The 24,146-nt window shown below is 39.3% G+C and overlaps 4 protein-coding genes across 7 annotated transcripts; 1 reads left to right on the top strand and 3 right to left on the bottom strand.

The window, feature by feature from the left end:
• Positions 1–1,900: 1,900 nt before the first annotated feature.
• jar (Myosin heavy chain 95F jaguar) lies at positions 1,901–11,602 on the top strand. Of its 3 annotated transcripts, none has more exons than XM_011311288.1 (9): positions 1,901–1,978; positions 6,497–6,762; positions 6,849–9,542; positions 9,601–9,740; positions 9,948–9,995; positions 10,390–10,510; positions 10,575–10,692; positions 10,798–11,010; positions 11,125–11,602. In XM_011311288.1, the coding sequence occupies exons 2-9, from the start codon at positions 6,508–6,510 to the stop codon at positions 11,274–11,276; spliced, it is 3,741 nt and encodes a 1,246-aa protein (XP_011309590.1). In that variant the 5' UTR covers positions 1,901–1,978; positions 6,497–6,507; the 3' UTR covers positions 11,277–11,602. The 3 variants fall into 3 exon arrangements, with proteins under 3 accessions (XP_011309590.1, XP_011309584.1, XP_011309598.1); XM_011311282.1 differs by having other exon boundaries at positions 10,795–11,010; XM_011311296.1 differs by lacking the exon at positions 9,948–9,995.
• LOC105270402 (fatty-acid amide hydrolase 2) lies at positions 11,462–17,101 on the bottom strand. 2 transcript variants are annotated; one of them, XM_011311309.1, is made up of 11 exons: positions 16,475–17,101; positions 14,271–14,450; positions 13,836–14,055; positions 13,274–13,491; positions 13,032–13,143; positions 12,780–12,937; positions 12,586–12,726; positions 12,419–12,520; positions 12,194–12,361; positions 11,931–12,113; positions 11,462–11,847 (listed from the first exon to the last, which is right to left on the bottom strand). In XM_011311309.1, exons 1-11 carry the CDS (start codon positions 16,475–16,477, stop codon positions 11,740–11,742), a joined length of 1,593 nt encoding a protein of 530 aa, XP_011309611.1. In that variant the 5' UTR covers positions 16,478–17,101; the 3' UTR covers positions 11,462–11,739. The 2 variants fall into 2 exon arrangements, with proteins under 2 accessions (XP_011309611.1, XP_011309603.1); XM_011311301.1 differs by lacking the exon at positions 16,475–17,101 and adding an exon at positions 14,804–15,528.
• Positions 17,102–17,315: 214 nt separating this feature from the next.
• mats (MOB kinase activator-like 1) lies at positions 17,316–20,869 on the bottom strand. Its single transcript, XM_011311270.1, has 5 exons — positions 20,611–20,869; positions 19,941–20,107; positions 19,519–19,746; positions 19,270–19,433; positions 17,316–19,189 (listed from the first exon to the last, which is right to left on the bottom strand). The coding sequence occupies exons 1-5, from the start codon at positions 20,622–20,624 to the stop codon at positions 19,109–19,111; spliced, it is 654 nt and encodes a 217-aa protein (XP_011309572.1). The 5' UTR covers positions 20,625–20,869; the 3' UTR covers positions 17,316–19,108.
• Positions 20,870–21,200: 331 nt separating this feature from the next.
• On the bottom strand, positions 21,201–23,587 carry mof (males absent on the first). Its single transcript, XM_011311259.1, has 6 exons — positions 23,389–23,587; positions 22,855–23,114; positions 22,674–22,764; positions 22,430–22,557; positions 21,881–22,356; positions 21,201–21,785 (listed from the first exon to the last, which is right to left on the bottom strand). Exons 1-6 carry the CDS (start codon positions 23,579–23,581, stop codon positions 21,566–21,568), a joined length of 1,368 nt encoding a protein of 455 aa, XP_011309561.1. The 5' UTR covers positions 23,582–23,587; the 3' UTR covers positions 21,201–21,565.
• Positions 23,588–24,146: the final 559 nt, after the last annotated feature.

Below are 24,146 nucleotides of genomic sequence, written 5' to 3'. Positions count from 1 at the left end.
GCGGGAATTATTAGATGATTTTTTAATAAATGTTTTATTCCGTAAAGGCATTGCTTATCTTTGTTTTCCGAGACAAAGAGACATTCCACTGAAGTTTGATACACGTGGAAACGATTTCGATCCGGTATCATGTGAAGTGAGGTATAAATCCATTTCACATCGAAGATAATCCGTCGTATCTTTGATAAGAAATGGTAGAACTCTTCAAATACGGGGGCTAATAATAGAGCGATCGGTTAAAGTGAAATCTCAAATTATTGGAGGGACCGATTCCACTTTTTTATAAAGCCAGATTATTATTTCACACAAAAATAATAAAGTTTTATGAGGATTTTAGACCTCAAAGATCGGAACCATTAACGGAGGATTCAGACGTTGTATAAAATATACAGTAATTCGTCACCGAAAGCCCTTTTCATTCCAAGGATATGCTTTCTTGATTTGTTAAGATATTATTTTTTTTCATTGAAATTGAAATTGCTGAGAATTTTATAAAAATTCTTATCTCCGGATATTTTCCGAACGACCGGTGAGCGAAATACACGGTAAATTGTCACGGTAAACTGTAACTATGTTAAATTACACATGATACCTATCCCGTTACAAATTAAAAATGATAAATGAAATAGAGAGAATGAATGAATGGAAAAACCGGCTGCAGCTGTCAATTCAGTTCTTTCCTTGTGCAGTTTTCTTCCTGATGTGACTAATGGCTAATTTCTTCAATAAATCATTACTAAAAATGGTTTGTGATTCCCAAGTACAATCTTTTATGCCTGATCTCTCGGCATAATCGTTCTGATGATTAGTAAATCAATCATGGCCTGAGCTCCTCGAAATCCCAGTAAACTCGACGGTCTGAAGACGTTTTTATAGAAAATTGAGTTATTAGTGATTAGTTAGCGTATTGTAATTATTTCCCGCGGTAATAGGACGGCAGAGAATTTATTGTAAAGTGTACGCTGTGGCTTTCAGGATAGAATGAGTCTTCTGATTTATTTTTATTTATTATATTTTTATTGTATAAATTTTTCTCAGTGTGGAGAGATCGTACTCGAGTGATTACTTTCCCCTTGTGAGTCCGCTGGACTCGGATGAAGTTTTTGCGCTTCTTTCCTTCATAATAATTACGATAATAAACTCGACAATGGAGCAATCATTAGAGGAATAGGATTTTATCATTGTCTCAAGTAACTCCTTGGGAAAGATTTAGCTTGTTGTGAAATACTAGTGGTACAGGAAACCCGGACTCCGATTATTTCTCCAGTCAGTCCTTCAAGTATTGCAACAACATTTCCTTATTTTGCAACAACATTGACAACGGAAATTGACGGAATTGTTTTGGAGGACGAGCCACTTGAAAATAAAACAGCCCATTTATTTTGACGAAACATTCCAACCAAATGACAAAGCCTTTCACCTGAGACGACCTGCCTCAGACACTCAATTCTCAATTTTTTTAACGGATCGGAGGAGCGATTCACAGGTCATTTATTTTTCCATCAAATTGCAGGTAGAAATTAAATTGTCCACTCGAGCATAAAATATTTACGTCTTTAGTAATATTTTTCAGGTGGAAATATCAGGTTTTTTCAAAAATTGACCAATAAGATCGGCGCTCTCATTTTCTGGCTCAATAAACGCTGAAATAAAAAATTGAATTTTGAAAAAAGGAAAATCAGGCGCGGCGTCATCCATTGGCGCGAATATTCAAAATTATGTGCGCGGTATTCAGCTCCATCTTGTGCTGCGTCTGCACACTCTGGTGATTTTCACTAGCAGACAATTCCCAGCAGGAGCTGATACAGTAGAAACTTCCTGGATTTCCACAATAATCAGACCTCGCCAGAATTCCCGATGGGACACGATCCTATCCGAATCCTATCGAACAAGAGGTCCCATATAACAGTCCACCGCGGAACTTCGCGCAGCTCGTGTAGTTCGGTGTGTACTATTCCCGAATAATTCCATAAATCGGGTAAGTAATTCCCAAAAAATTTTATTACCAATTCCCCATAGATTTTTTTATTACAAATTCGGAAAAATTCGGTGAGTGCGCGCCCGATCGATTAATAAAGACTCATTGAAACTTCAATTTTATTTAACGGAAGCAACCGCTTGTAGCACACCTGTTGAAGACTGAAACGTCACCTCAAGGATGTCAGACAATTCATAAGAATTTCGGGGAATACACGTTTGCACGTCCATAAAATAATTTTAAAGTGGAAAATGTCAGTAACAGATACACCGGGTGAATAATGAATGGAGAGTTTAATTTAGCAGCGATTGAAGGCTTTTTTCACTTGTATCGAACAGACCTATTTATCCCACATTTATTCAAGCACCCACTGCATTGAGGTATTGAAGCTCGACAAGTCAACCTCAATAACTACAATTCATATCTGAATCATCGAATGTTAAATTTTACCTTGAGGCAGCCCATTCGCTGATCCCGATAACACGAGAATACAATTTTCTCACCTCACCTGTATTTCGTTGATCTATGTTGATCCCTCTAATGATAACGTCGGTGTGATAAAGAGTTATGTAGAGATTATTTACCGAATATTGAAGTATCTTACAAGACGAGAATTCTCACAGTGAAAATAAATTTTCAATCTCAATTTATTTGACGGAATCACACTAATTTACTTTCTATTGAAGGAAAAGATTAGTGCGGGTATTTTCTGGGAAGTCCTTAAATTTTTAAAGTAACGATTTGCGGGCGATTTATTGGTGTTTTATAACTGGAAAATCGGTTGTTATCTTCAATATTCGATAAAATTTTTTTTCTCCCGGCGATTATTCATATAATTCTGAAAATGTTCAACAGCTTTGGAAGTAATTTCGAGTGAATACCGTTGAGTACCGCCCACCGAGCGGAAAAGTCCTACTTTTTAGCTGTAACTTTAGAATTTAAATTAACGAAATATCGGTTCCACTGTGGCTTCCACATTTCTGGTTTCCCCCGCCGTTTGTTCCCCGCACCAATTATTTTTATTTCCATCTCTAAAAATAGCCGTGAAGAGACTCAACTTGATAATTGTTCGATATTAATAAATTTGATAGACTATAATTTTTTTTATCGTATAAAAATCGCAGATCCATCTGAAAATCATCATGCGTTAACATGTCGCACCTTGCGATCCCACGGGGATTAATTTCTCGATGCATTCGTTCGAGACGGTTAATAGTGAAAAACAATTTAATGAGAAAAGCGATCCTCCATCATCTAAACCGACTTTCACCGGCCAATCAAAAACAGAAATTACACACTTTCATTCTCATTACGAAGAATCAACTGAAAATTTAATCCTAACAGAACCATTTAATAATTCTCCGAAAGCTCCAATAAACGCTAAATAAATATCCATGAGCCAACAAAATGCCCGAGATCTCTCCAATCTCTCTGAAATATAAAACTAAAATGACTTTATAGATATTTAATAGAGTAAAAATCCGCGTTATCGCATAAACTGAGATAAAATCTCAGCACGCATATGGAGTACTCTCGCGGGCACTAGATTTTTTTCAATAATTTCTCTCCCTGCCGGAAAAATCAACTCAATTCTCCAATGATTTGAATTACCTACGATCCATCGTCCTACACGCGACCTTTTGCACTGCAGTCATTGCATTAAAACAGCGGTCAAGATCACGGGGGGAAGATTACACCAATTAATAATACCTCATGATTGCTCCGAGGGCATTGGTATGATACTATCATACGCGCAATGAGCCCCATCTGTCAAATCATATATGTCATCAGTCTACACTAAATAAAAAAAAAAAACGCACGATTAACTGGTTTTACCACTCGACAATTGAATGATATATCGCGGTTGCATAATCATAGGATACTTCACACATGAACGCACATGTGCGAAGTCTGTAATTAGGGTGATTCAATCACTGGATATTAAGGTGGTGCAATTTTGAGACAGTACCTGATAGCAAATATTCATTTTCTCCAGAAATTATCAACAATCCATCGCACGTAATAAAAATATTCCAATTGCTACAACTTGATTGCAATTTTTTCCTCATTCTTCCACCTTTTTTGATTGATAATAAAAATAATATTGAACATCGTGCGGCAACATCGCAACCTCTGGAGAGGATTCATAGAGAAGTGAAAGGAATATAGATCAGTGTTGCCGGTTCTTGATGCCTCAATGTTGCATCTCTTATTCTTTTCTCGAATTAATTAATGATAACAGAAAAATTTTCGATCCGAGTCCGGAGAGGCTGATGGTCCAGTTGATAATGCTGAGCCAAATCGAGAGTAATTGAGAGTAATTGTGGTGAAAATAATATTTACTTTTGAATTTATTATGCTAATTAAGACGAGTTCATTGAACTGGAGCCACCGGCTGGAGGTAATTTCAGTGGTGATCGGCAGTCTGATAGCAGATTTATGGTTTTTCAAGCGACAGATATTTTTCCCCATGCTCTCATCTTCCACCTGTGATTTTCCGCAAGACATGTTGCATCCTCTTACGGACAATTTCCCCAGGACAGGGCATTGTCCTCTCGATCCTCTCAAGCAGCAGCTAAATTCACCCCAATATTTGTATAATTTTTTTTTAAAGGACAATAAAACATTTAAAGTGGTTTATTCTCGTTCACCCCTGAATTTATTTTGTGCATGTTTTTTATTCGATGGGGGCAGAGGTAACAATGTCATTGTATGTACCAGAGAATACGTCAGCCCTCGATGTAATTTACGTACGTAATCGATGGGCACTTGTGTACCTGATACTCATGTGGTATGTGTGGTGGCTAGCATGATGAACACCAACGAACACGGTAACAGCCAGTCCCGGGTTCAGTGGCCGTGACCAGGTGGGGTAAAATGAAAAAAAAAAAAAGATGAAAGAAAAAAAAAAGCAGAGAGCCCTCTTACTTTCTCGCTGACTAACGAATTGAAACCAAAACCCACGGAGCCGCTTCCATTTCTATGAATATCGCTGAAAAATCCGCTTCTCTTGGAAAACTCTCATTTCCTAATCCCTAATTATTATAATAAAATTGAAAGGGGTTGCAGAATCCACGGGATTCTGCAGAGAATTCAGTAATTCATCGAAGAATCTATTAATGAGGAGTGAATATGATTATCAGTGCGTGTCTCCAACACTTTGACGTGCTATTCACCTGTTCCTGTTTCCACCTGGACACGACAATTTCACTTCAATTCCCTTTCTGATTCTAAAACATATCCGTTGTGAAACCCCTGCACTTCCGGTCGGAAGGACAAACTCATTATCGGAAATGAGAGGTTTATTTTTAGAGTTAACAGAATGCAGAAAAATTTGGTCTGCTCGAATTTTTACGAGTAAATACATTAATTTTTTTTACAAGATAATTGTTTAACTGTTGCTGGATGAAAAATATAATTATAAGCCCAAGACTTGGGAAACTGAAGAAACTCTTTGCCCCGGGGGAGATAATAAAATGCTCTGGTATCGTAGGAGCTCTCGGCTTTTTCTTTTTTTTTTTTAATTCAATTCCCTGATGCAGCTGTTCTGTACAGTACTGGAATTAACCGTTACTGGGAATATTGAGGGATGCAGCGAGATGGAGACGAGGAAATGAGATAAAAATGAAAAGTTTAAGGAAGTTGACACACAAACGTGCGGTATTCTTCTTACTGTTAGGCTCTAGTCTTTCTCTGCGCCTCTTTGTAATATCAAAAGTTCAACACACGTCTTTGTTGAGATTGCTGAATGCATTGCATCAGATCTCCAGGGAAAGAGAAAACGTTTAGTCCATGGAATTATTTTCTTTAGACAGCGAAAAAAAAAAAATGGCTCATTGTTCTCCTTAATTGTTGGACTCAAAAAAAAAAATTCTGCGCCACATAAAAAAATGAGAAACAGTGAAAAATATGTGGATATTTTTTACAGTTTTTAAAACCTCATGACCTTGTGACTAGTCAGTTAACATAAATAATCGAATGATATGGAGAAGGAGATGTTGATGTAAAGGGAATTACGTGACAGAGTGAAAATGTTTTGTTAGTAATTGTCGTCTGGTTTCGTAATCAGTTCCGGTGGGTAGATTTGGCGCACGTAACGAAAGTGGAAGGTAAAAACTTGAATATGCCATGTGGATGATGTTAACGTATGTTGAACGACGAGGTTCGTTAGTAGAATGTGTGAATGACGAATATCATGGGCTTTGAACATTAAATCTGAAATTTCTCCGGGGAAGTCTGTTATGCAGACGGGGATATCGACGGAGAAGCCCCAGAGGTAGTACTTTTGAATCGATGAGGTTTACGATGATGCCCGAGCATTCATTTTCATCTTCGAGAAGTTATAAGACTTGTGAGGGTCAAGGTATCACCTGCGGCGGAAATATTTGCTCATGATCCACAGCTCTTCGAATTTTTCGCGCCTTCAGCATTAATGATGGCAAAAATAAATAATTAATAGTACAGATTGGAATTTGATGGAGAAAAATTAGAATCCCATAAATATTTCTTCAATTGCAGAGGATATCACAATGGACAATCAGCAGGTGTGGGTGCGAGATGCGACGGAGGGTTTTATTATCGGTAAATTCACGGATATGGTGGACGGTGATGCCCTGATCGTTCCACTAGATCCAAAATTTCAGCAGCGCACGTGTCCTCTCGACGAAGTGTACCCAGCTGGAGAGTATACCAAAGATGTCGAGGACAATTGTGCGCTGATGTACTTGAACGAGGCAACCCTCCTCAACAACATCCGCACTCGGTACTTTAAAGATCGCATATACGTAAGCATCACCGAATCGTTATTCATTGATTGACAAAAATTTTATTTCCATAACAAAAAAATGTCAGGGATTAATTTCACTTCCAGAGCTACGTCGCGAATATTCTGATAGCGGTGAATCCTTACTGTCCCGTGAAGGATCTTTATTCCCCGAAAATGATAAAATCGTACCAAGGAAAATCCCTGGGGGAGACGCCACCGCACGTATTCGCCATCGCAGACAAATCGTTTCGCGATATGAAAGTATTTAAGCAATCGCAGAGTATCATCGTCTCCGGGGAATCTGGAGCCGGAAAGACTGAGTCCACCAAGTACCTGTTGCGATACCTGTGCGATTTGTGGGGCTCAATGGCCGGTCCGATCGAGCAAAAAATTCTCGACGCCAATCCCGTCCTCGAGGCATTCGGTAATGCCAAGACAAAACGCAACAACAACAGCTCTCGCTTCGGAAAATTCATGGAAGTCCACTTCGACAATAAATGCCAAGTCGTCGGTGGGTACATCTCGCACTACCTCCTGGAGAAATCGAGGGTGTGCTTGCAGAGCCCTGACGAGAGGAATTACCACGTCTTCTACATGATGTGCGCTGGTGCACCACCAGATCTCCGTGCCAAGCTGTGCATCACAAAACCCGATGATTTTCAATACCTCAGGAACGGCTGCACCCAGTACTTCTGCAATTCGTCATCCGAGAAGAAGCTCAACGATAGCCAGAAGACGAGTGATCACACGTCCAAGGGCTGTCTGGCAGATCCCATCCTGGACGATGTCGAGGGTTTCAATGCAGTAGACCAGGCGTTCACACGTTTGGGTTTGACTCCCGCGGAGAAGATGGAGATTTACACGATGGTCGCAGCAGTCCTCCACCTCGGGAACATCGCGTTCGAGGATAATCCGGAGGACACAAAGGGGGGATCGAGGATATCCGGGCGTTCGGAGAAAGCTGTGACGATCACGGCTAGACTCCTGGGGGTCAATCCAGAGGAGTTGCGACAGTCACTGATCTCGAAAGTCATGCAGACAAGTCGCGGTGGGATAAAGGGCACCGTCATCATGGTACCCCTGAAGGTGTATGAAGCGAGCAATGCTCGGGACGCCCTGGCCAAAGCTATCTACAGCAAATTGTTCGATCACATCGTGGCACGAATCAATCAGAGCATCCCCTTCAAGGCATCCAGTTACTACATCGGTGTCTTGGACATCGCCGGCTTCGAGTACTTCAAAGTCAACAGCTTCGAGCAGTTCTGCATAAACTACTGCAACGAGAAACTCCAGCAGTTCTTCAACGAGAGGATCCTCAAGTACGAGCAGGATCTCTACGCCAAGGAGTCGCTCAACGTACCCAAGATATCGTATGCTGACAATCAGGACTGCATTGATCTAATTGAGGCGAGGACAAACGGAATATTCAGTCTTCTCGATGAAGAGTCCAAATTGCCGACACACAGTTTCGCCCATTTTACGAGTGAGGTCCACCGGACGTGGTCCGGCCACTTCAGGATCACCTTGCCGAGGACTTCGAAGCTCAAGGCACACAGAGAACTCAGGGACGACGAGGGATTCGTCATCAGGCATTATGCCGGTGGTGTTTGCTATCAAACGAATCAGTTTATCGAGAAGAATAATGATGCTCTGCACGCGTCTCTTGAAGGACTCATTCAGGAGAGCGGAAATCACTTCCTGCGGACGCAGTTCGCTAAGCTCCCGACTCAGAAGGGCAAATTGACATTCATCAGCGTCGGCAGCAAGTTCAAGACGCAGCTCGGTGAGCTCATGGACAAACTCAAGAGCAATGGGACAAATTTCATTCGATGCATCAAACCGAATAATGAAATGGTGGATCATCAGTTCGATGGGGGGAGTATTTTGGGTCAGCTTCGCTGCTCGGGGATGACGTCTGTTCTTCAGCTCATGGAGAACGGATATCCAAGCAGAGTTCCCTTTCAGGAGCTCTATAACATGTACAAGTCGTATTTGCCACCCGAACTCGCACGACTCGATCCCCGATTTTTCTGCGAGGCTCTTCTCCACAGTCTCAAATTGAGCAAAAGGGATTTCAAGTTCGGTATCACTCGAGTATTTTTTAAGCCCGGCAAGTTTGCGGAGTTCGATAGGATCATGAAGTCGGACCCTGACAATCTGCAGAAGCTCGTGGCTAATGTGAAGAAATGGCTGGTGAGATCGAGGTGGAATAAACTGCAATTCTGTGCGCTTTCGGTGATCAAATTGAAGAACAAAATTATTTATCGACGCAGTCATCTCATCGTTATTCAGAAGACGGTGAGGATGTACCTGGCGAAGAAGCAGCACCAGGCGAGGATCAAGGGAATTGTTAAAATGAGGAATTTGAAGAGTCAGCTTGGGAGGATGGAGGAGATTTGTAATCAGTTGAGAAAAATGAGGGACAAGAGTCTGAGGGATATTCAGGGACTGCAAGTGGAGATTGACGCAGGTATCGAAAGAATTCGGAGGAATGAGAGGATCAAGGGTGTGGAGATTGACGCGGAGTGTACGAAACTGGGGAATGGTGTCAATCAGATGATGGCGGCACTCCAGGACATGGTCAAGCAGCAAAAGATTGAGGAGGAGCAGGAGCGATTGAGCAAGCTCCAGCAGGAAATCGAGACGGAGAAGAGGAGGAAGGAGGAGGAGGTGTTGAAGAGAAAGGAGGAGGAGGAGAACAGGAGAAGAAAAATCGAGATCGAGGCCAGGAGGAAGGCCGAGGAGGAGAACAGAAGACGGCAGGAGGAAGAGGACAAGAAGACTGCTTTGGCTCTGCAGGTGAATATCGAAGGGGAATTTATTTATTTATTTTTTCTATTAATGATGCAATTGTCAGGCGGAATTGGAGACCGAGGCCATCGAGGAGAGCCGATATCGGGAGGTACTCGAACAAGAGCGCAGGGATCATGATTTGGCGGTTCGACTCGCCCAGGAGTCAAATGGACAGGTCGAGGACTCACCCCCTCTTCCTCGGAGGTATTTTATCTTAATTGTCTCGATCAATTATTAATTGAATTTCGTGTCAAAATATTCACGTCATATCACTGATATTTTAAATTGTGACGCGAATATTTTGAGGCGTTATAATTAATCGTGCACATGAATTTTATCGGCATTACCGAGCATTTGTACAAAGATAAAAATCTCAAAATTCACTATCGAAATTTTATTGTAATTACACAGTGGCTCAGACTCGCGGGTTTCCACAACAAACAACAACAGGCTCATCAGGTATAAAAATGTTACCGGGTGTTTGCATTTGCATGATTGAATTAAGATAGATTGTGGATTAGATTTTCAGGTTTAATCGCACTTTAGTTAATCCACTAATTTATCTCCCTAACCATTCTGCAGAATAACGCTTCATTAATTGACTTCGGGGTTTGGATTGAGAGTGCATTATCTTAATTATGATCGGTAGAAGCTATCATGTAATCTTTCTGATCCATTAATCTCACTTGGGCTAAATTCACCGTCATTGTATACATAATTAACGCTTTGGAGAAAGCAATGCATGATTCTTCGAGTAGAATTAATCACTATTGATCATTTATTTTTTATAAATTGTTATTAGTCAGTGTTGCATCGACTCTATTGATATTTCTATTTATTGGGTGTCGTACAGGTCAGAGCAAGTGCGAAATCATCAGGCACTGACGACGAACAAGAAATACGACTTGTCGAAATGGAAATATTCTGAATTACGCGATGCTATCAATACATCGTGCGATATCGAGCTACTTGAGGTGATTTTTTTAAACCCCTGTGAAAACCTCGTGCACGGGGAGATAACAATCATTTCTGCTTCAGGCTTGTCGACATGAATTTCATCGCAGACTGAAGGTGTATCACGCCTGGAAGGCAAGAAATCGAAGGAGGACGACCATGTACGAAAACGAGAGAGCCCCGAAATCGATTATGGAAGCAGGTATTTTACTTACTTATTCGCCGAGATCTTTTGATATTAGAAATAGAATTATTGTTCTGTCCTGATGTAAAAATTTATCGTAAAAAAATTGATCGATTGCAGCAGCTAAATCTCCCCGCAATCCCCTGAAGCAACAAATCGTCGAATCATCGCAGAGATTCTTTCGCATTCCTTTTGTGCGTCCTGGTGTGGCCCCTCAACCTGAAAATCCTAGTACAATTGGCAAACGCGGGTGGTGGTATGCACATTTCGATGGACAATATGTAGCGAGACAGATGGAATTGCATCCGGATAAACCCCCGATACTCCTCACAGCCGGTACAGACATTTTATCCAATTCATCAGTTAATTTATTCTTTTTCGGCATTTATAATTTATAAATCGATTGATTGAACTCAATCTGGGATTAAAATGAATGAAATTGTGTTTTAGGAATCGATGACATGCAAATGTGTGAGCTGAGCCTCGACGAGACTGGTTTAACCAGAAAACGAGGTGCAGAAATACTCGAGCACGAGTTCAACCGGGAATGGGAACGACACGGTGGTAAACCGTACACAAATCCTGGTGATCGTAAAAAGTGAAAATTTATACACGTGCTGTATATCATGAGTAGAAAAATTCGATTGATATGAGGAAACAGTGTTCCACTGTAGTTACTCACACAGTGATTTAGGAAGACGTTGGGCTTTTTTTAATTTGTCTTCTATGCATGTGTGAAGAAAGTGAATAGATTTTTTTTTTCATTATTCTAGACAGCCTGAGAGAATTATTGAGTAGATATTTATTGAACATGATTCAGGTTTCGCTGTGCAACAGTGAATATCGTAACAGTAAGATATTTATACGGTATCCCGGGGCATGTAACTACATTTCAATGATACTTCGAAATATATTCAATATTAAATTATTCCATCTTCTTATTTACAAATTAGTTTTACAATTTATTTCTATTTTTTTTTGTTATTGGGTATTTGAGGCTCGAACGTTTGGGGTCATCCACTCGATCTTTGAGAATTAATCTTGTTCGTCAGTGATTTTTTTTAATTAAACAACTACTTCAGTGCTTGGGGGCTCCTGCCAGCCTCCAAAAGCTCTCTCGACTTCACGAGCAACAGCTATTGTTAAATTATCTCTTCCAGCATTGCCGACGACCTAAACGAGATAAAAGGTGTACAAAGACGAAATCTTTCAGTAAATGAGGTAAATCCTTTAAGGAATTGTTAAATGAAGATAACCTGGAGTCCTATGGGCAGGCCCTTCCTATTCAGACCCATTGGGCATTGTGTGACGGGTAGTCCGATGGAATTAAAAATCATCATGTACGTTGTGTCACAGATTTTATGGTAAATTTCGTAAGGATAATGAGCGGCAGACGTGAAAGATGGAAAGATTAAAACTCCATCGTCCCCGAGGATCTCCTGTTTAACACAAAATTATGCGCTCACTATGCTTCAAGTACCATTAAATTGACTAGAAATCCTTTGAAAATGCATCTTACTTGAAGGCGTTTTTTTATGAGATCATTTTTCTTCTCGTACCACTTGGTGTGACTCCTGGGTAAAGCGTTTCCCACTTTCTTCAACACCCCATAGACTAGATTGGGGAATGTGTGCGGGGACATGAAAGTGATGTACCTCAGGAACTCCATGAAGACACTCCTCCATTCCTAGATAAATTAATTGAGGAATAATCGGATTATTTTTCAAATTAATGGTGGACTTACTCGAGGGTTTGCCCCCTTTTTGAAGATCGTGTCCACTCCGTCCAATTGAACCAGCATTGAGGCTGATGCCTCGAACGCATACGTCATTTCCGGTATTTCAATCTGAAATAAATATCGCAAGGATCAGAGGACCATTTCAATTTTTTTTCAGATGATGGAATACTTACCTGTTGCACCTTGACTCCCTGCACAGTCTCCAGGTGTTTAAAAAATTCTCGCATTCCACGAATAATTTCTCCATCAATACTGCCCACCGCAGAAGACCCAATTTCCTCCATGTAGTAGTATTTTATGCTTGACAACTGCACCTGTTACTTTCAATCATTAATTCCAACTCCCAACGGTATTGGAGAAAAATTACCTCTTCATTGAGGCGTGCGACAGCATCACTCGAGCGCGTCAACACCTTGAGGAAGAGATTCAGGTCCTCGGAGTACCTGACCATCGGTCCCATGGTGAAAAATGCCGGCCACGCGGGGTCATCGCAGTCCGGCATATGTCCATCCGCCCCAATCCACTCTATATCGAAAAACCCAAATATAAATATTGGAAATCTCGAATAATTCACAGCAAAAATAATAATCCCGACAATTCCATTTGAAGAAATAAACACCTGGTGTAGGTTTGTGACCAAAAATGCCGCAGAACATCGCGGGTAGACGGACAGATCCGCCGATGTCCGAGGCGATGCTCAGGATTGATGCAGCTGAGGATACGAGTGCTGCCTTCACAGATTAAAATTATCCAAACGTTAAATAATGTATTTCGATGACTCCCCGAAATTTAGAATGTCGGAGAAAATTTTCGAAAGTCAAACTGAAAAAATTGAGTCATTAGCTGATGCGTATCACGTACTTCTCCACCCGAAGAGCCACCGGGTGTTCGATTGGTATCGTAAGGATTCCAGGTTGTGCCAGTCACGTTATTGAATGTCTCCCAGCACATACACATCTCCGGTGTATTACTGACAAGTAATGGTATGGCACCTGCTTTTTTAGCACGTCTCACTGCGTCAGAATCATTGAGTGCAAGTACTCGATCTTTCGTTCGTCGTCCGGCGGCATGACTCATTCCTGAACAATATACTCAGTAAACATATCGCCTTGTGGGTTATTTGAACAAAGATCAGAACTCCTCGAGTCCCTGGTGTCTTTATTTCATTTTTTCATTATTCCATTCTTGCATTTTTTTCTATTCATCATTAAAAAAATTCACTTCCTCAAAAAATTACGTCAATTCCTATTAGAACGCTCTGGAAATTGTATTTGAATTCTATGAGAATTCCGTACGTGATTTATCAATAAAATTTTTTTTTAGATTGGCTATTAATATTCGAATCACATGAAATTATGATAATCATCGACTTTTCCTCGCATTAAAATTCAATTAGGGTAATTTTGGAAATAGAAAGTCTGACCTGCGAGGGAAATACTCTCTTTGACTGTAATTGGTACTCCGAGCAGTGGAGTCTCGTTCTTTAATGTCTCCTCGGGTTTATCACTGGATTTAAGGAATACGTCGATCGATCGTGCCTCCTCCAGGGCTTCATCGAATCGATCTTCGACGATGGCATTCAGCACTGGGTCCACGTCCCGACATCGTTGGATGTACGCCAGGACGACTTCCTCGCAGGCTAACTAATTTCACCCACGAATTAATAAAAATTCATACGTAATCAAATATTTATATCATTATGTAAATATTTATGTAAAAAATGTAAATAGAAAAATATTCTAGATAGTGCATGAAAGAAAAATGGAACGAACGTTCCAGTCTAGTTGAATGAAAATTTTGAATTGAGTGCAGAATAGAAAAGATGAGAATACGAAAGCACCGGGGAAGTGCCTCGTACCTCTCGTTTCCGGATTTTCGCGGCCAATTCTGTAGCCGACATGTACAATATCTTGTTCCCAATGGGAGGACATCTCCTCTGCTTCCTCAATGCCCTCAGTCTGAGGAGAGGTATCATGAGACAGCTCAGTAAAAATAACAAGACTCTTATTAATCGTTTGATTATGGCGTTCAGCACCTCCTGTAACAAACAGATAATTGCCCCAATAAAAACCAATTGAGCCGATAATTTAATCGAGAGTCGAATCAACGACTCGACTGTGAAGTCACATCTGCAGAAGACCTTTACATCGGTGATACATCGGTCATGTCCGGTGTGATATATATGGTAATGTCCTCGAGGAAAATATGTATCATAAATGATTACAGATTATATTCTGACAAAAAATGAGGGATTGGAGCGATTAGGAATTATTCCTTCCGTCTTCGGACGAGGGAATGAAAAAACTATTCGTGTTGCATTCGCGGGCTCTATGGAAGAGATGGTATTATTTATTCATTACTTCGAGGACACGTGAAAGGAAATTAGCTCACCCCGTAATTGCTCAAGCGCATTTCGCTACAAAGTACCACCAGAAATGACAGCTCCAAAGCCATCGTCCACTGGATTCTCCAATTTATCTCTTCACCGGAACGATTATATCTGACCTCATTCCCACATTCACATTCTTTATGATTTTTGGAGACTTCACTTCCCTCTCCAGGATGGAGACACGGATTTAAACGCTAATTTCACCGGAATTTATTCTCAGGTGAAATACATGAAACATGTGATGAGTTGAATTTTCTATTTTTCTGGATTAACGATTTGAGACTGGAATTTCCGGCAAAAAAAGTTTTTTGATAATTTTTCCAATAATTTATAGTTCAGGAGATAAATGAATGGATGAATTATTTGAAAATTGATTGATATTTGGGATAAACGAATTATCTCACTTTGTCACTCGTTCACTGAATTACAAGAGAATTACGTTCGCCGCGTTTTCACATGTTGCAATGTCAACTACACGTTTTTAGAAAATTCCTGGAAAACTAGTTTTAAATTGAATGAAAAAAAAAGTGGAGAAAAATGAGTTGGAGCGTATCAGTTAAACCAGTTTGCGATAGTACAACGAAAGAAGCGATGGGTGAAAAAGAAAAATATATAAAAAGACCGCGTTTAACGGCTCAAAAAATAATATTGGGAAGAAGTTGGAGTAATGAGTGGCAATGGGAACCGGTCGACACTAAAGTCCGAGTGGAGACGCAGTGGATACTTGAAGGAGTGACAATGGATTCCAGCTCGAAATACTTGGACATGGTGGGGACCACTTAGACCTCTTTGGCCTAGGGCCCGAAACCATCGGGCCCTGTCTCTGTGTAGGTGCTGAAAAATCTCACCGATGCTTTTAGTTCGACTCCGTGAGAGATCCCACAAAAAATGTGCATGTAATTGACGATAACTTATTCAAGTGAAGAGCAGACTAAGCATGCATTAAAAATATTGTGCAATTTAGTCTGACGAGGGGACGAAAGAATTCACGCGCTATTTATCTTTCGTCGGAGATGACTCCGAGGATTATGCAAGGAATTATCGAATGGACGTGAGAAAATTTTCGCATGTGGTACATCTCTCATTATGTCAGCGAAGTTATACTTCTAAAAAATTTTGGATGGATTTCCCGCTAATTCAAATCGAGAAAAAATACCCGTGGAATTTTTAATTTCACTGAAAAATCCGAGCCAATGATGTTGATGATGTAAATATTTCCAAGGCCCTAATACTAAATTCAAATTGAAAATTTTTAACAATGCATTATGATTTTATTGACGCATATCGATTGGTAAAAAACTGAAGACCCAGTATTTGCATGTTTTATTCATTCGTCTCGAATGCAAAGAAGTTGTTGACTCGCAAATCATTCCGACGTTCAATATAATATTGAATTAATTATTCACATAATTTGGAGAGTTGTCACTCGGGGAATACAAACATATTTCCAACTTGTTCGATAGATCCTGTGAATTATTCGTGTTCTGATGATTAAACATGCGGTCAATATTCACAGTCGACTGAAAGAGTTCCAAAGTTGATTTAAAACTCGAGTCGACATGATTCTTCAAACACATTATGAATTTAACCATACGAATTTCAATCGAGAGTGGAAGAAAAAAAAGATATTAAAAAAAATAAATTTATAAATAACTTGTTGAGGCAAAACTCACCATTTTATTTCTTCAACACGTGGGCACGCGCGTTCTTCTAAGCCAATAAATCCAGGTAGACTGATCCGCAGAATGATTATTTATTTCTACTGCAGCCACTCTCTGTTACTCACAACACACACAAGATTTTTTAGAAAATTCATCCCAATGTCCTCACATCATCGATATTTTATTTATTCATTGGACGTGCCAAGATCTTTACAATGCAGTTCTCTGCACGCGATGCAACTTCTCCAGCAACTGAATTAGTCTTTAAGAAGTTGAAGAATTAATTCACGTGTCACTCGGGCATTCACACCAGTGAAAAACATTTATCCGGCTTCAGTGCTATCTTTATAATTGAGGTTTATAATTCGCGAATTAATCTCATCTTCAGGTGCGATTTCCGCAAGGAATTATCCACTTGAGAAACGGCTCTAGATTGTTATGGTAGATTTTTGTATTTTTTAACCCGCGTAATTCAAGAAATGCGGTACCTCGACTCACATACTTTCCACAGTTTCATGCAGATTCTTCGATGAATATGACGTCTATGGCTTCTCATTGAGACAAACAGGATTATTCTTAATATGTGAATACCATGGGATTACGAAATGCAATGAGACGTATGCAATTCGATTATAAGAACCACGCGGTGCAAGTTTTCGTGTAAATATTGATATAATTTTGCTGACTCTCGTCTTATGCGATCATGAAGTCATTTCAAAGTTTATCATTATGAAAAGACCCAAGGATGTGATATAAAAATAAAACTTCGACATCGAAATAATTGATTAAAAATGCGTTCAACTCAAGAAATACACAAGTTAAACAAGATGTTTTCATAAATAACAAGAAATTATTCATATTGCAATTTCATTTATTTCCAAGGGATTAATACTATTTACACTGCACAGGCATTATCAGTAACGACCGTTGATGATACAAAACTATCAATTTCTTATTCTCGAAGTAACAAAAAAAATACATCAAACAAACTATCGACATGAGGTAAATTGAAATGACGCGAAAACGATTCAAAGCGGGATTTTTCTTCCAAAACACCCCGGGGGGTTTTTCTCACTTGTTTACACTTCGTATTACAATTCATAGCGCAGAGGTAAAGTAGATTTAGATAATGGTTGAGTTATTGCGGAGGGTGTATTCATCGAAAATTCCACCTGTTAGTGTTTACCTCTTCGCTACAATATTTCATCCTTCAATCAGGATTAATTCGCGGTATGAATGAAGCACATTGTCACTTATGAACTTAATATTATATATCATGAGACAAGCATGCTCTCGCAACAGAGTTGTAACTGCAGTCTAAAAAGCTTAATGAGCTCGATTGTACGGGGTTCTGTGGGGGCGCAGATAGCAACAAATAATCTCTTAATGTGTGCAGATCTTCCCCACTCGGTTATGAAATTTACAATCCATCCTATCCGTCAGTGATTACTGATTCATTTAGTCAGTTGTCGAAGCTTCATGAGACCCATATAAATGATTTTTTTTTCTAACTGGTGGGACAGAGAGATTACTCATTAGCGAATCCCTCCCCTCTATCACTTTAAGTACAGATGGAACAGAATATTCCAGTGCTGAATTAGGACACACTGTTAAAAAATTCAACGCATTCTCTATTTGAAAAAAATTTGATTAAATAGAAAGTCCTACTCAACTTTTTCTAGTTTACCACTTGTTACGGAAATCATACTTGCATCTATTTTTTAATTAAAAGCATTTGCTTCAATGGATTTTTTTGTTCGAAGCGATAAATTCACGTTACAACGTCACATTAATGAGGATGCACTTTGCCCAGTGCAGCCCCTACGCTGATTGATAAAAAAATTGTTCTTTTATCGATTGGGTATTTACAGGCAAATTTGTATCCAGAAAAATCGCGCAAAGGCTTTATATATAAAATATATAGCTTTTCTTTCCTTTTGATCCTCACACCCAATACCTAATTATAATTTCGTTATTCTTGTTACGGTTATCCTAGTTATTTTACTTGCTTTATGGTAGTAGCTTAATGTTTCACAGACCTTGTATCGTAATAATCAAATGGTGTGGCCATTATATTGATTATCAGTATGACGTATACATGAACGAAATAATAAAGACGTGGAGAAACGTGAAGATCAAAAATCCCTTCCGAATGCATTTATTCATCTAAATAAAATTTTCCGAGTTGTCTACTAACAATAATAGTGATTGAACAACACAAAAATAATAATAAAAAAATTAAATCAACGTTGAAAAATAAAAAAAAAATCGGAGCTCTCGAATAAAAACCCACAATTTCATACTGCGAAAAAAAAGAACACAATAAATTACAAAAAGAATATGCAGCTTTAATTCCTCTTCTCGATAACTGAATTTGAAGGATGAGATGAATAACGATGAAATAATGCAGACATGCGATTATTTTACAAAATTTGTCAGCAATCTGCTAATACATGAGTCTATACTCGAGAAATTTCAATAAATCTGAAGAACTTATTCATTCTGAGAATCTGATGTTGTTGTTGATGAAATTAATTAAGCACTCAATTTACGAGTGTTTTGGGAAACGAAAGAGAGTAATAACGATTGAGATTCTTTGGAGGAATTTCCTTATGTTTAACTTTGCTCGTGTTACCAGTGGTTTATTCATCGTGCATCCTTAGCCGTTAGCTTCTCAATCAACTCTTGGAGTGGTGCCAATTCTCGTCTCTCAATTAAGTTAAATTCCTGCAAAAAAATGATTATGTTCCAAAAAAAATTACAGACATATCAATTAATAGAGAATATGTGAGAGAACAGGGCAATACCTGGACAAAGAATATGAAGTGTTTAAAGGATGTGTTGAGGTGTGCCTCCTCCCCCAGCTGGACAACCTCACTAAAATGCTGGTGATATATGTGTGCATAGACTCGGAATAATCGTTTGAGAATGGTTTTTGCGATGGAGAGGAAGTTTTTTGGGAATGGAACTCCTGCAATAAATTCAACAGTTAGTCAAGCAGTTTAAGAAGAATATCTGTAAATCTGAGATATAATAAATTTATTTAAATTACTGACCTATCTTCGAGGGAAAGAGAGTTTCGTCGTCCAACTGATCCTGCACCCAAGTCATCAGATAATCGATGTATTTAGGTGCCGAACATTTTATCGGTTTTTTCACCGTGTGACCGTCTGCCCAGTGATATTCATACTTGGGTCCAGCTGACATTATCGAACAACTCTCCTCCGTGCAGAATTCCGTTATAGTACCGTACAGCATGTTGATTTGATTAAAGAAGTCAACAGCTAAAAATTATTCACAAGAACTCTCTTAATTCCTTTCCAAATTCCCTCCGTATTTTTTTTACTGTACGAATTCTCAACATTTTCAATAAATACTTGATATGTCATATGATCGAATGGAATATTTTCTTTTGAACTGTACTTTATTTTTTCATTGCAATAATTTTTTATCAATTGACAATAAATAAAAAACTCACTGTTAACAGCCACCCATTCATTGAGATCTTCCCCCTCAGGTAGCATCACAGCAAGTCGTAAATTTCCAGATCCCAGGGTAGCAGCAGCATGTTTCATCAAGTCATACTGATGCGTTCCCTCTGGAATATTCTTTTTTGGCTTGAATGTTTTGGAAGACCGGCTCCCACTGTAACCCAATTCATTACCATACAATAACAAAGATAAGACAAGGCATGCGAATTTCAGAATCAATTCTATACTGAACAAGTGCATTGACAGGTGACTCATAACACGAGACTAAATCGGTCCTCATGACGTGATCGAGGGTATAAAGACATGAAATATCGCACTTAACAAATGGCAAGAAATAATATCAATGATTTGGATTTCGTAAGTGTCAAAACAAAAAAAGCCACAAGTTCTGGACCCGAGGAAAAATTTCCACAGGTCAAGAACCTGAATTGTCTGATAAGAGTAGGGGAGGGGTGATGGACGTCTAGGTGCTGTCAATTAGCAAAACGACCGGTTCAACAATCGATTGAATTGCTGACTCCAAAGTACTTGAGGCCAGTGACACATTATCCACTGTCTCGTAAAACAAATTATCACTGATATGAGACGATTGCGGGGGCGTCGAGTACGAAAAATATTGTGAAAACTCCATTTGGAGAGAAAAAAAAAATCACGTACAATAGGAAACTCATCCTGATTCTGTGATCACCTCGACAGCGACGTTATTTTTTAATGCACCGGGCTTTAACTTGATGATATTCACGTGACACTATCATTGGGATTGATCCATGCAGACAGGGTCAACTTGTTTGATGAAAAATCACTCGAGATTGGGGAAAAACAGATTCCACAAATGTATTGTCAACTGGGAGAACAGACGGTGTTACCGTGTTCGTGAGCATTCGTCAGGGGCCCGAAAGAGTGCTCTTGTTCTGTTTCCCTTTGTCGTTCTGTCACGGGATTGGTCGAGGGGCTGTTGCTACTCGGCTACTATCGGTTGCGTCGGATTTTCTCATTGGACAACGGAAATTTGTCTTTTTTTTTTACAGAATGCTTTACCTTCGTTTTCCGAGGAAAAGATATGATTGCGGTTCCTTTGGCGCCATCGTTCAACGTATTGTTGGTTGCCGACAAAAATCGATTAAAAAATATTCACTTATTCTGAGATCCTGAAAAGTGAAAAATAATCGATATTCGTCAGGCTACTCCGATTAAACTCGGAGCTGGTCTTTGATGGATATATTAAGGTTTGAATTCTTGTGACACAATTTTCTGTGGATGAAATACTTTTATTCAACGAGAAGAATCATTTTTATTCATTCCTTATCTCAACACTGGAATTACTTAGTTTATTTCATCCCTATGAGGTTTATTTCGTTTTTATTCTTCACTTGTGTTTTACGACATTGTTGGCAATGATCATGATTTATTAATTGGATAATGTAAATCTGATCAATGTAGGATAATTGATTTTATCTTCACACTGGTGATTTGTCAGAAGCCACGAATATCTGGAGTTTAGCCTTCATCGACGCAAGGGAGAACTAGCACGATTACATTAAGCGAAACAATCGTAATTAGTCTGACTTGATTTTGTGAATTTGTTATGCACCTCTGGCTTTAACAGGATTTATCATTTTTTTCCCGGTTTCACATTTTTACGAGGTGGTGCACCCCATCGGAGAGCTGCACTGTCCACTGCAAGACGTGGTCTCTTGTATTGACTACTTTTTATGTGCTCCTCCACCAATTTTGGAGTCACACATATAACGTGCTGTCCCTTCCAGTATTTCACCATGTTCATACTCTGTAGAGTCGATATTATATCGGTCTGGGAGATGGAAGTCATTTGGCTGAAAGGTTTAAGGATAAATGGCAATTGATAGATTTCTGGTTATTATTCCATTTTTTATTGTCAGGACATGAATAGCAGGAAATTAAAAAATACCTTAAATCTTTGATGCTGAGTGTTCCCCTGAAATCCCTGAGAATCTCCAGAAGAATCCAGCTCCAGTAACTCCTGTACGAGAGTTTCCCCAGATCGCTGAGTGGTTTTTCCGGGCTTCCCACAGCCTGTTCAATCCTACTCAATTCATAACTGAAAGCAATGAGTAATTTTCCGTACCCCTGTCGTTGAAACGGTGGCAACGTGAGGATGCAGGCAACATTATTGCCATCTGGGGATTCTTTTTCCTTGGAAAAATATCCAACGAGATGTGCTCCATGTTTGTCAACTTCACAGAGAATGTAAAATAAAAATGGCTCCACATCGAAGTACAGAGTTTTGTGGTCTAGAAATAGCTTGGCAAGGAGGCACAAATTTTGACAGTATATCTTGTGCTCTCTTCCATCCACTTCCCAAATACTCAATGTACCCTTCCTATATATTTCTTTTCCTACCGGTTGTCTGTGAGTGCATTCACTCTGAAAATTGAAAATGATTTCAGATTAAAAGTGCATGGGATTTTTTTTTGATCATTTAATTCGAGGAATCTACCATGTGATATCGATAAGTTTTCTCCAATCTCATGTACTTCAGGCAATATTCACAGATCCACAGTTTCGGCTGTTTTCCATATTCCTCGGGGTAAGGACTGAAGTACCACGTGTCGATTTCGTATCGTCCTGCGGATAAACTTTTGAAATAGTGAGCCTCATTTATTTAACTAGAACTAGTCAATGAAAATGGAAAAATTCTCTCGAAAAATTTATCTTCGTGTAGTCATTACTTCCCCACGTACCAATTTGAATTTTATCGATGTATTTTACTTTAGTTATTGCTTCGTGTTCCTTCTCCAGAGCAGCTGTTGTTGGATCCATTTCTGCATAAGTCTATGAACGGGGGAAAAATTTGTTTTTTTCACATCGATAATAATTAAATAATTGAAATAAATTCTTGTGTAAGAGAGAATGAATCCTTACCTTCTGAATGTGATTGATTTCATCGTGCCTTCTTTTTTGATTCCTTGTGATTTTTCTGTCTGAGGAATCAGCCAGGAGATCACCAGCTGGAGCATTTTCACTTGTCTTCCAGCTCGTGTCAGACATGTCAAATCTGCTGGACATAATTCTATCCCTCGGTACCCACTCGTCTAGTCTCCTGTTGTACCCCTCATAGTGAACATAATACTCGTAATGTCCTTCTCCATCATTAAATCGTGTCTGAATAATCTCAGCTGGATCTGAAATATGAGGTAATGTGGCAATGACAGAAAATTAAAATCTGATGACAATCACCTGAAAATCTCCTGATTAAATAAAAAAACCGTGTCAACAAATGTGAATACTCGAAACATGTATTTTTCTGTTAAATAAATGCATATTATGCAGAAACAATTATTCTCCTAGTGTGGTTGATTCAAATGTTAATTCGGATCGTCGAAAATACCCGATCTCGTAATCGCTGTGACGAATCGTTTGGCAGTCGGCGTACGATAATAATCGAAACGAACTTACGCCAGGAGTCGTCAGATCTTCGGACCAAATAATGTTCTCCAATGTCCAGTGGCATTTCCTCAACACTGTCCGCATCATCCCCAGAGCCTTTACCTCCATTCGTAAATACATTATCTCTTTTTTCCTGTTTAACCATTGTTTCTTTTTGACTCACAACTGAACTTTCTTTACTGCGTTGCTCCATGTCAGCCATTTTGTTTAGAGCGAAATGTGCAATTGCTCGCTTTGTCTGACACGCGCCTTTTTCTGTGCACTTCCCCCACCCTTGAAATTCCCCGCCGGCGGGAAAACAGTTGTAATTTTGAATTTTCAGAATAATTTTTTTCATTTAAAGTTCCACAAGATGTGGCTTTCCTCTTCCGCTCGTTCTACAGTCGATTAAATATCAGTTAAATAAATAAAAGACAAAAAGCATTTATGCCGCAGAAAATAAAATTCACCCCGCCGAATCCTCTTTGCTTTCCGCCAAAGAGGACTGACTAAAGTAGAGGCTCAGTTCTGGGGGTTTGAGTGACCCCTGCGGCATCGTAGTACTGCACCCCAAGAGAGGGAGGGCGCAACACGCAATGCTGGGATGTTTTTTTTTATTAACCAAGTTTTTATTACAATGCTGGGGTGTCCATTAAGTCGACGGGGTGAATTTTATTTTCTGCTGTACGAATGCTTTTTGTTTTTCATTTGTTTAATTGAAATTTAGTCGACTGTAGCACGTACGGAAGGGGGAAATCACATCTTGTGGAATTTCAATGGAAAAAATT

Source organism: Fopius arisanus, unplaced genomic scaffold (assembly GCF_000806365.1).
Source record: "Fopius arisanus strain USDA-PBARC FA_bdor unplaced genomic scaffold, ASM80636v1 scaffold00003, whole genome shotgun sequence".
Lineage (NCBI taxonomy): Eukaryota > Metazoa > Arthropoda > Insecta > Hymenoptera > Braconidae > Fopius > Fopius arisanus.
Note: the sequence above shows the minus strand (reverse complement) of the source record. Positions and strands in the feature narration are given on the sequence as shown.

Excerpts from the sequence above, each read along its gene's own strand:
- jar (XM_011311282.1), top strand. The coding sequence starts at position 6,508 with ATGGACAATCAGCAGGTGTGGGTGCGAGATGCGACGGAGGGTTTTATT. Across the intron at positions 6,763-6,848 it reads ACTTTAAAGATCGCATATAC|AGCTACGTCGCGAATATTCT; the intron begins GTAAGCATCACC and ends TTTCACTTCCAG. Across the intron at positions 9,741-9,947 it reads TCACCCCCTCTTCCTCGGAG|TGGCTCAGACTCGCGGGTTT; the intron begins GTATTTTATCTT and ends GTAATTACACAG.
- LOC105270402 (XM_011311301.1), bottom strand. The coding sequence starts at position 14,866 with ATGGCTTTGGAGCTGTCATTTCTGGTGGTACTTTGTAGCGAAATGCGC. Across the intron at positions 13,144-13,273 it reads GTGGCTCTTCGGGTGGAGAA|GCAGCACTCGTATCCTCAGC; the intron begins GTACGTGATACG and ends TAATCTGTGAAG. Across the intron at positions 11,848-11,930 it reads GCCTGCCCATAGGACTCCAG|GTCGTCGGCAATGCTGGAAG; the intron begins GTTATCTTCATT and ends TATCTCGTTTAG.
- mats (XM_011311270.1), bottom strand. Across the intron at positions 19,747-19,940 it reads TGAATGGGTGGCTGTTAACA|CTGTTGACTTCTTTAATCAA; the intron begins GTGAGTTTTTTA and ends AATAATTTTTAG. Across the intron at positions 19,190-19,269 it reads ACTTCATATTCTTTGTCCAG|GAATTTAACTTAATTGAGAG; the intron begins GTATTGCCCTGT and ends ATTTTTTTGCAG.
- mof (XM_011311259.1), bottom strand. The coding sequence starts at position 23,581 with ATGGCTGACATGGAGCAACGCAGTAAAGAAAGTTCAGTTGTGAGTCAA. Across the intron at positions 22,765-22,854 it reads AAATCAATCACATTCAGAAG|ACTTATGCAGAAATGGATCC; the intron begins GTAAGGATTCAT and ends CCCCGTTCATAG. Across the intron at positions 22,558-22,673 it reads CATCGATAAAATTCAAATTG|GACGATACGAAATCGACACG; the intron begins GTACGTGGGGAA and ends GTTTATCCGCAG.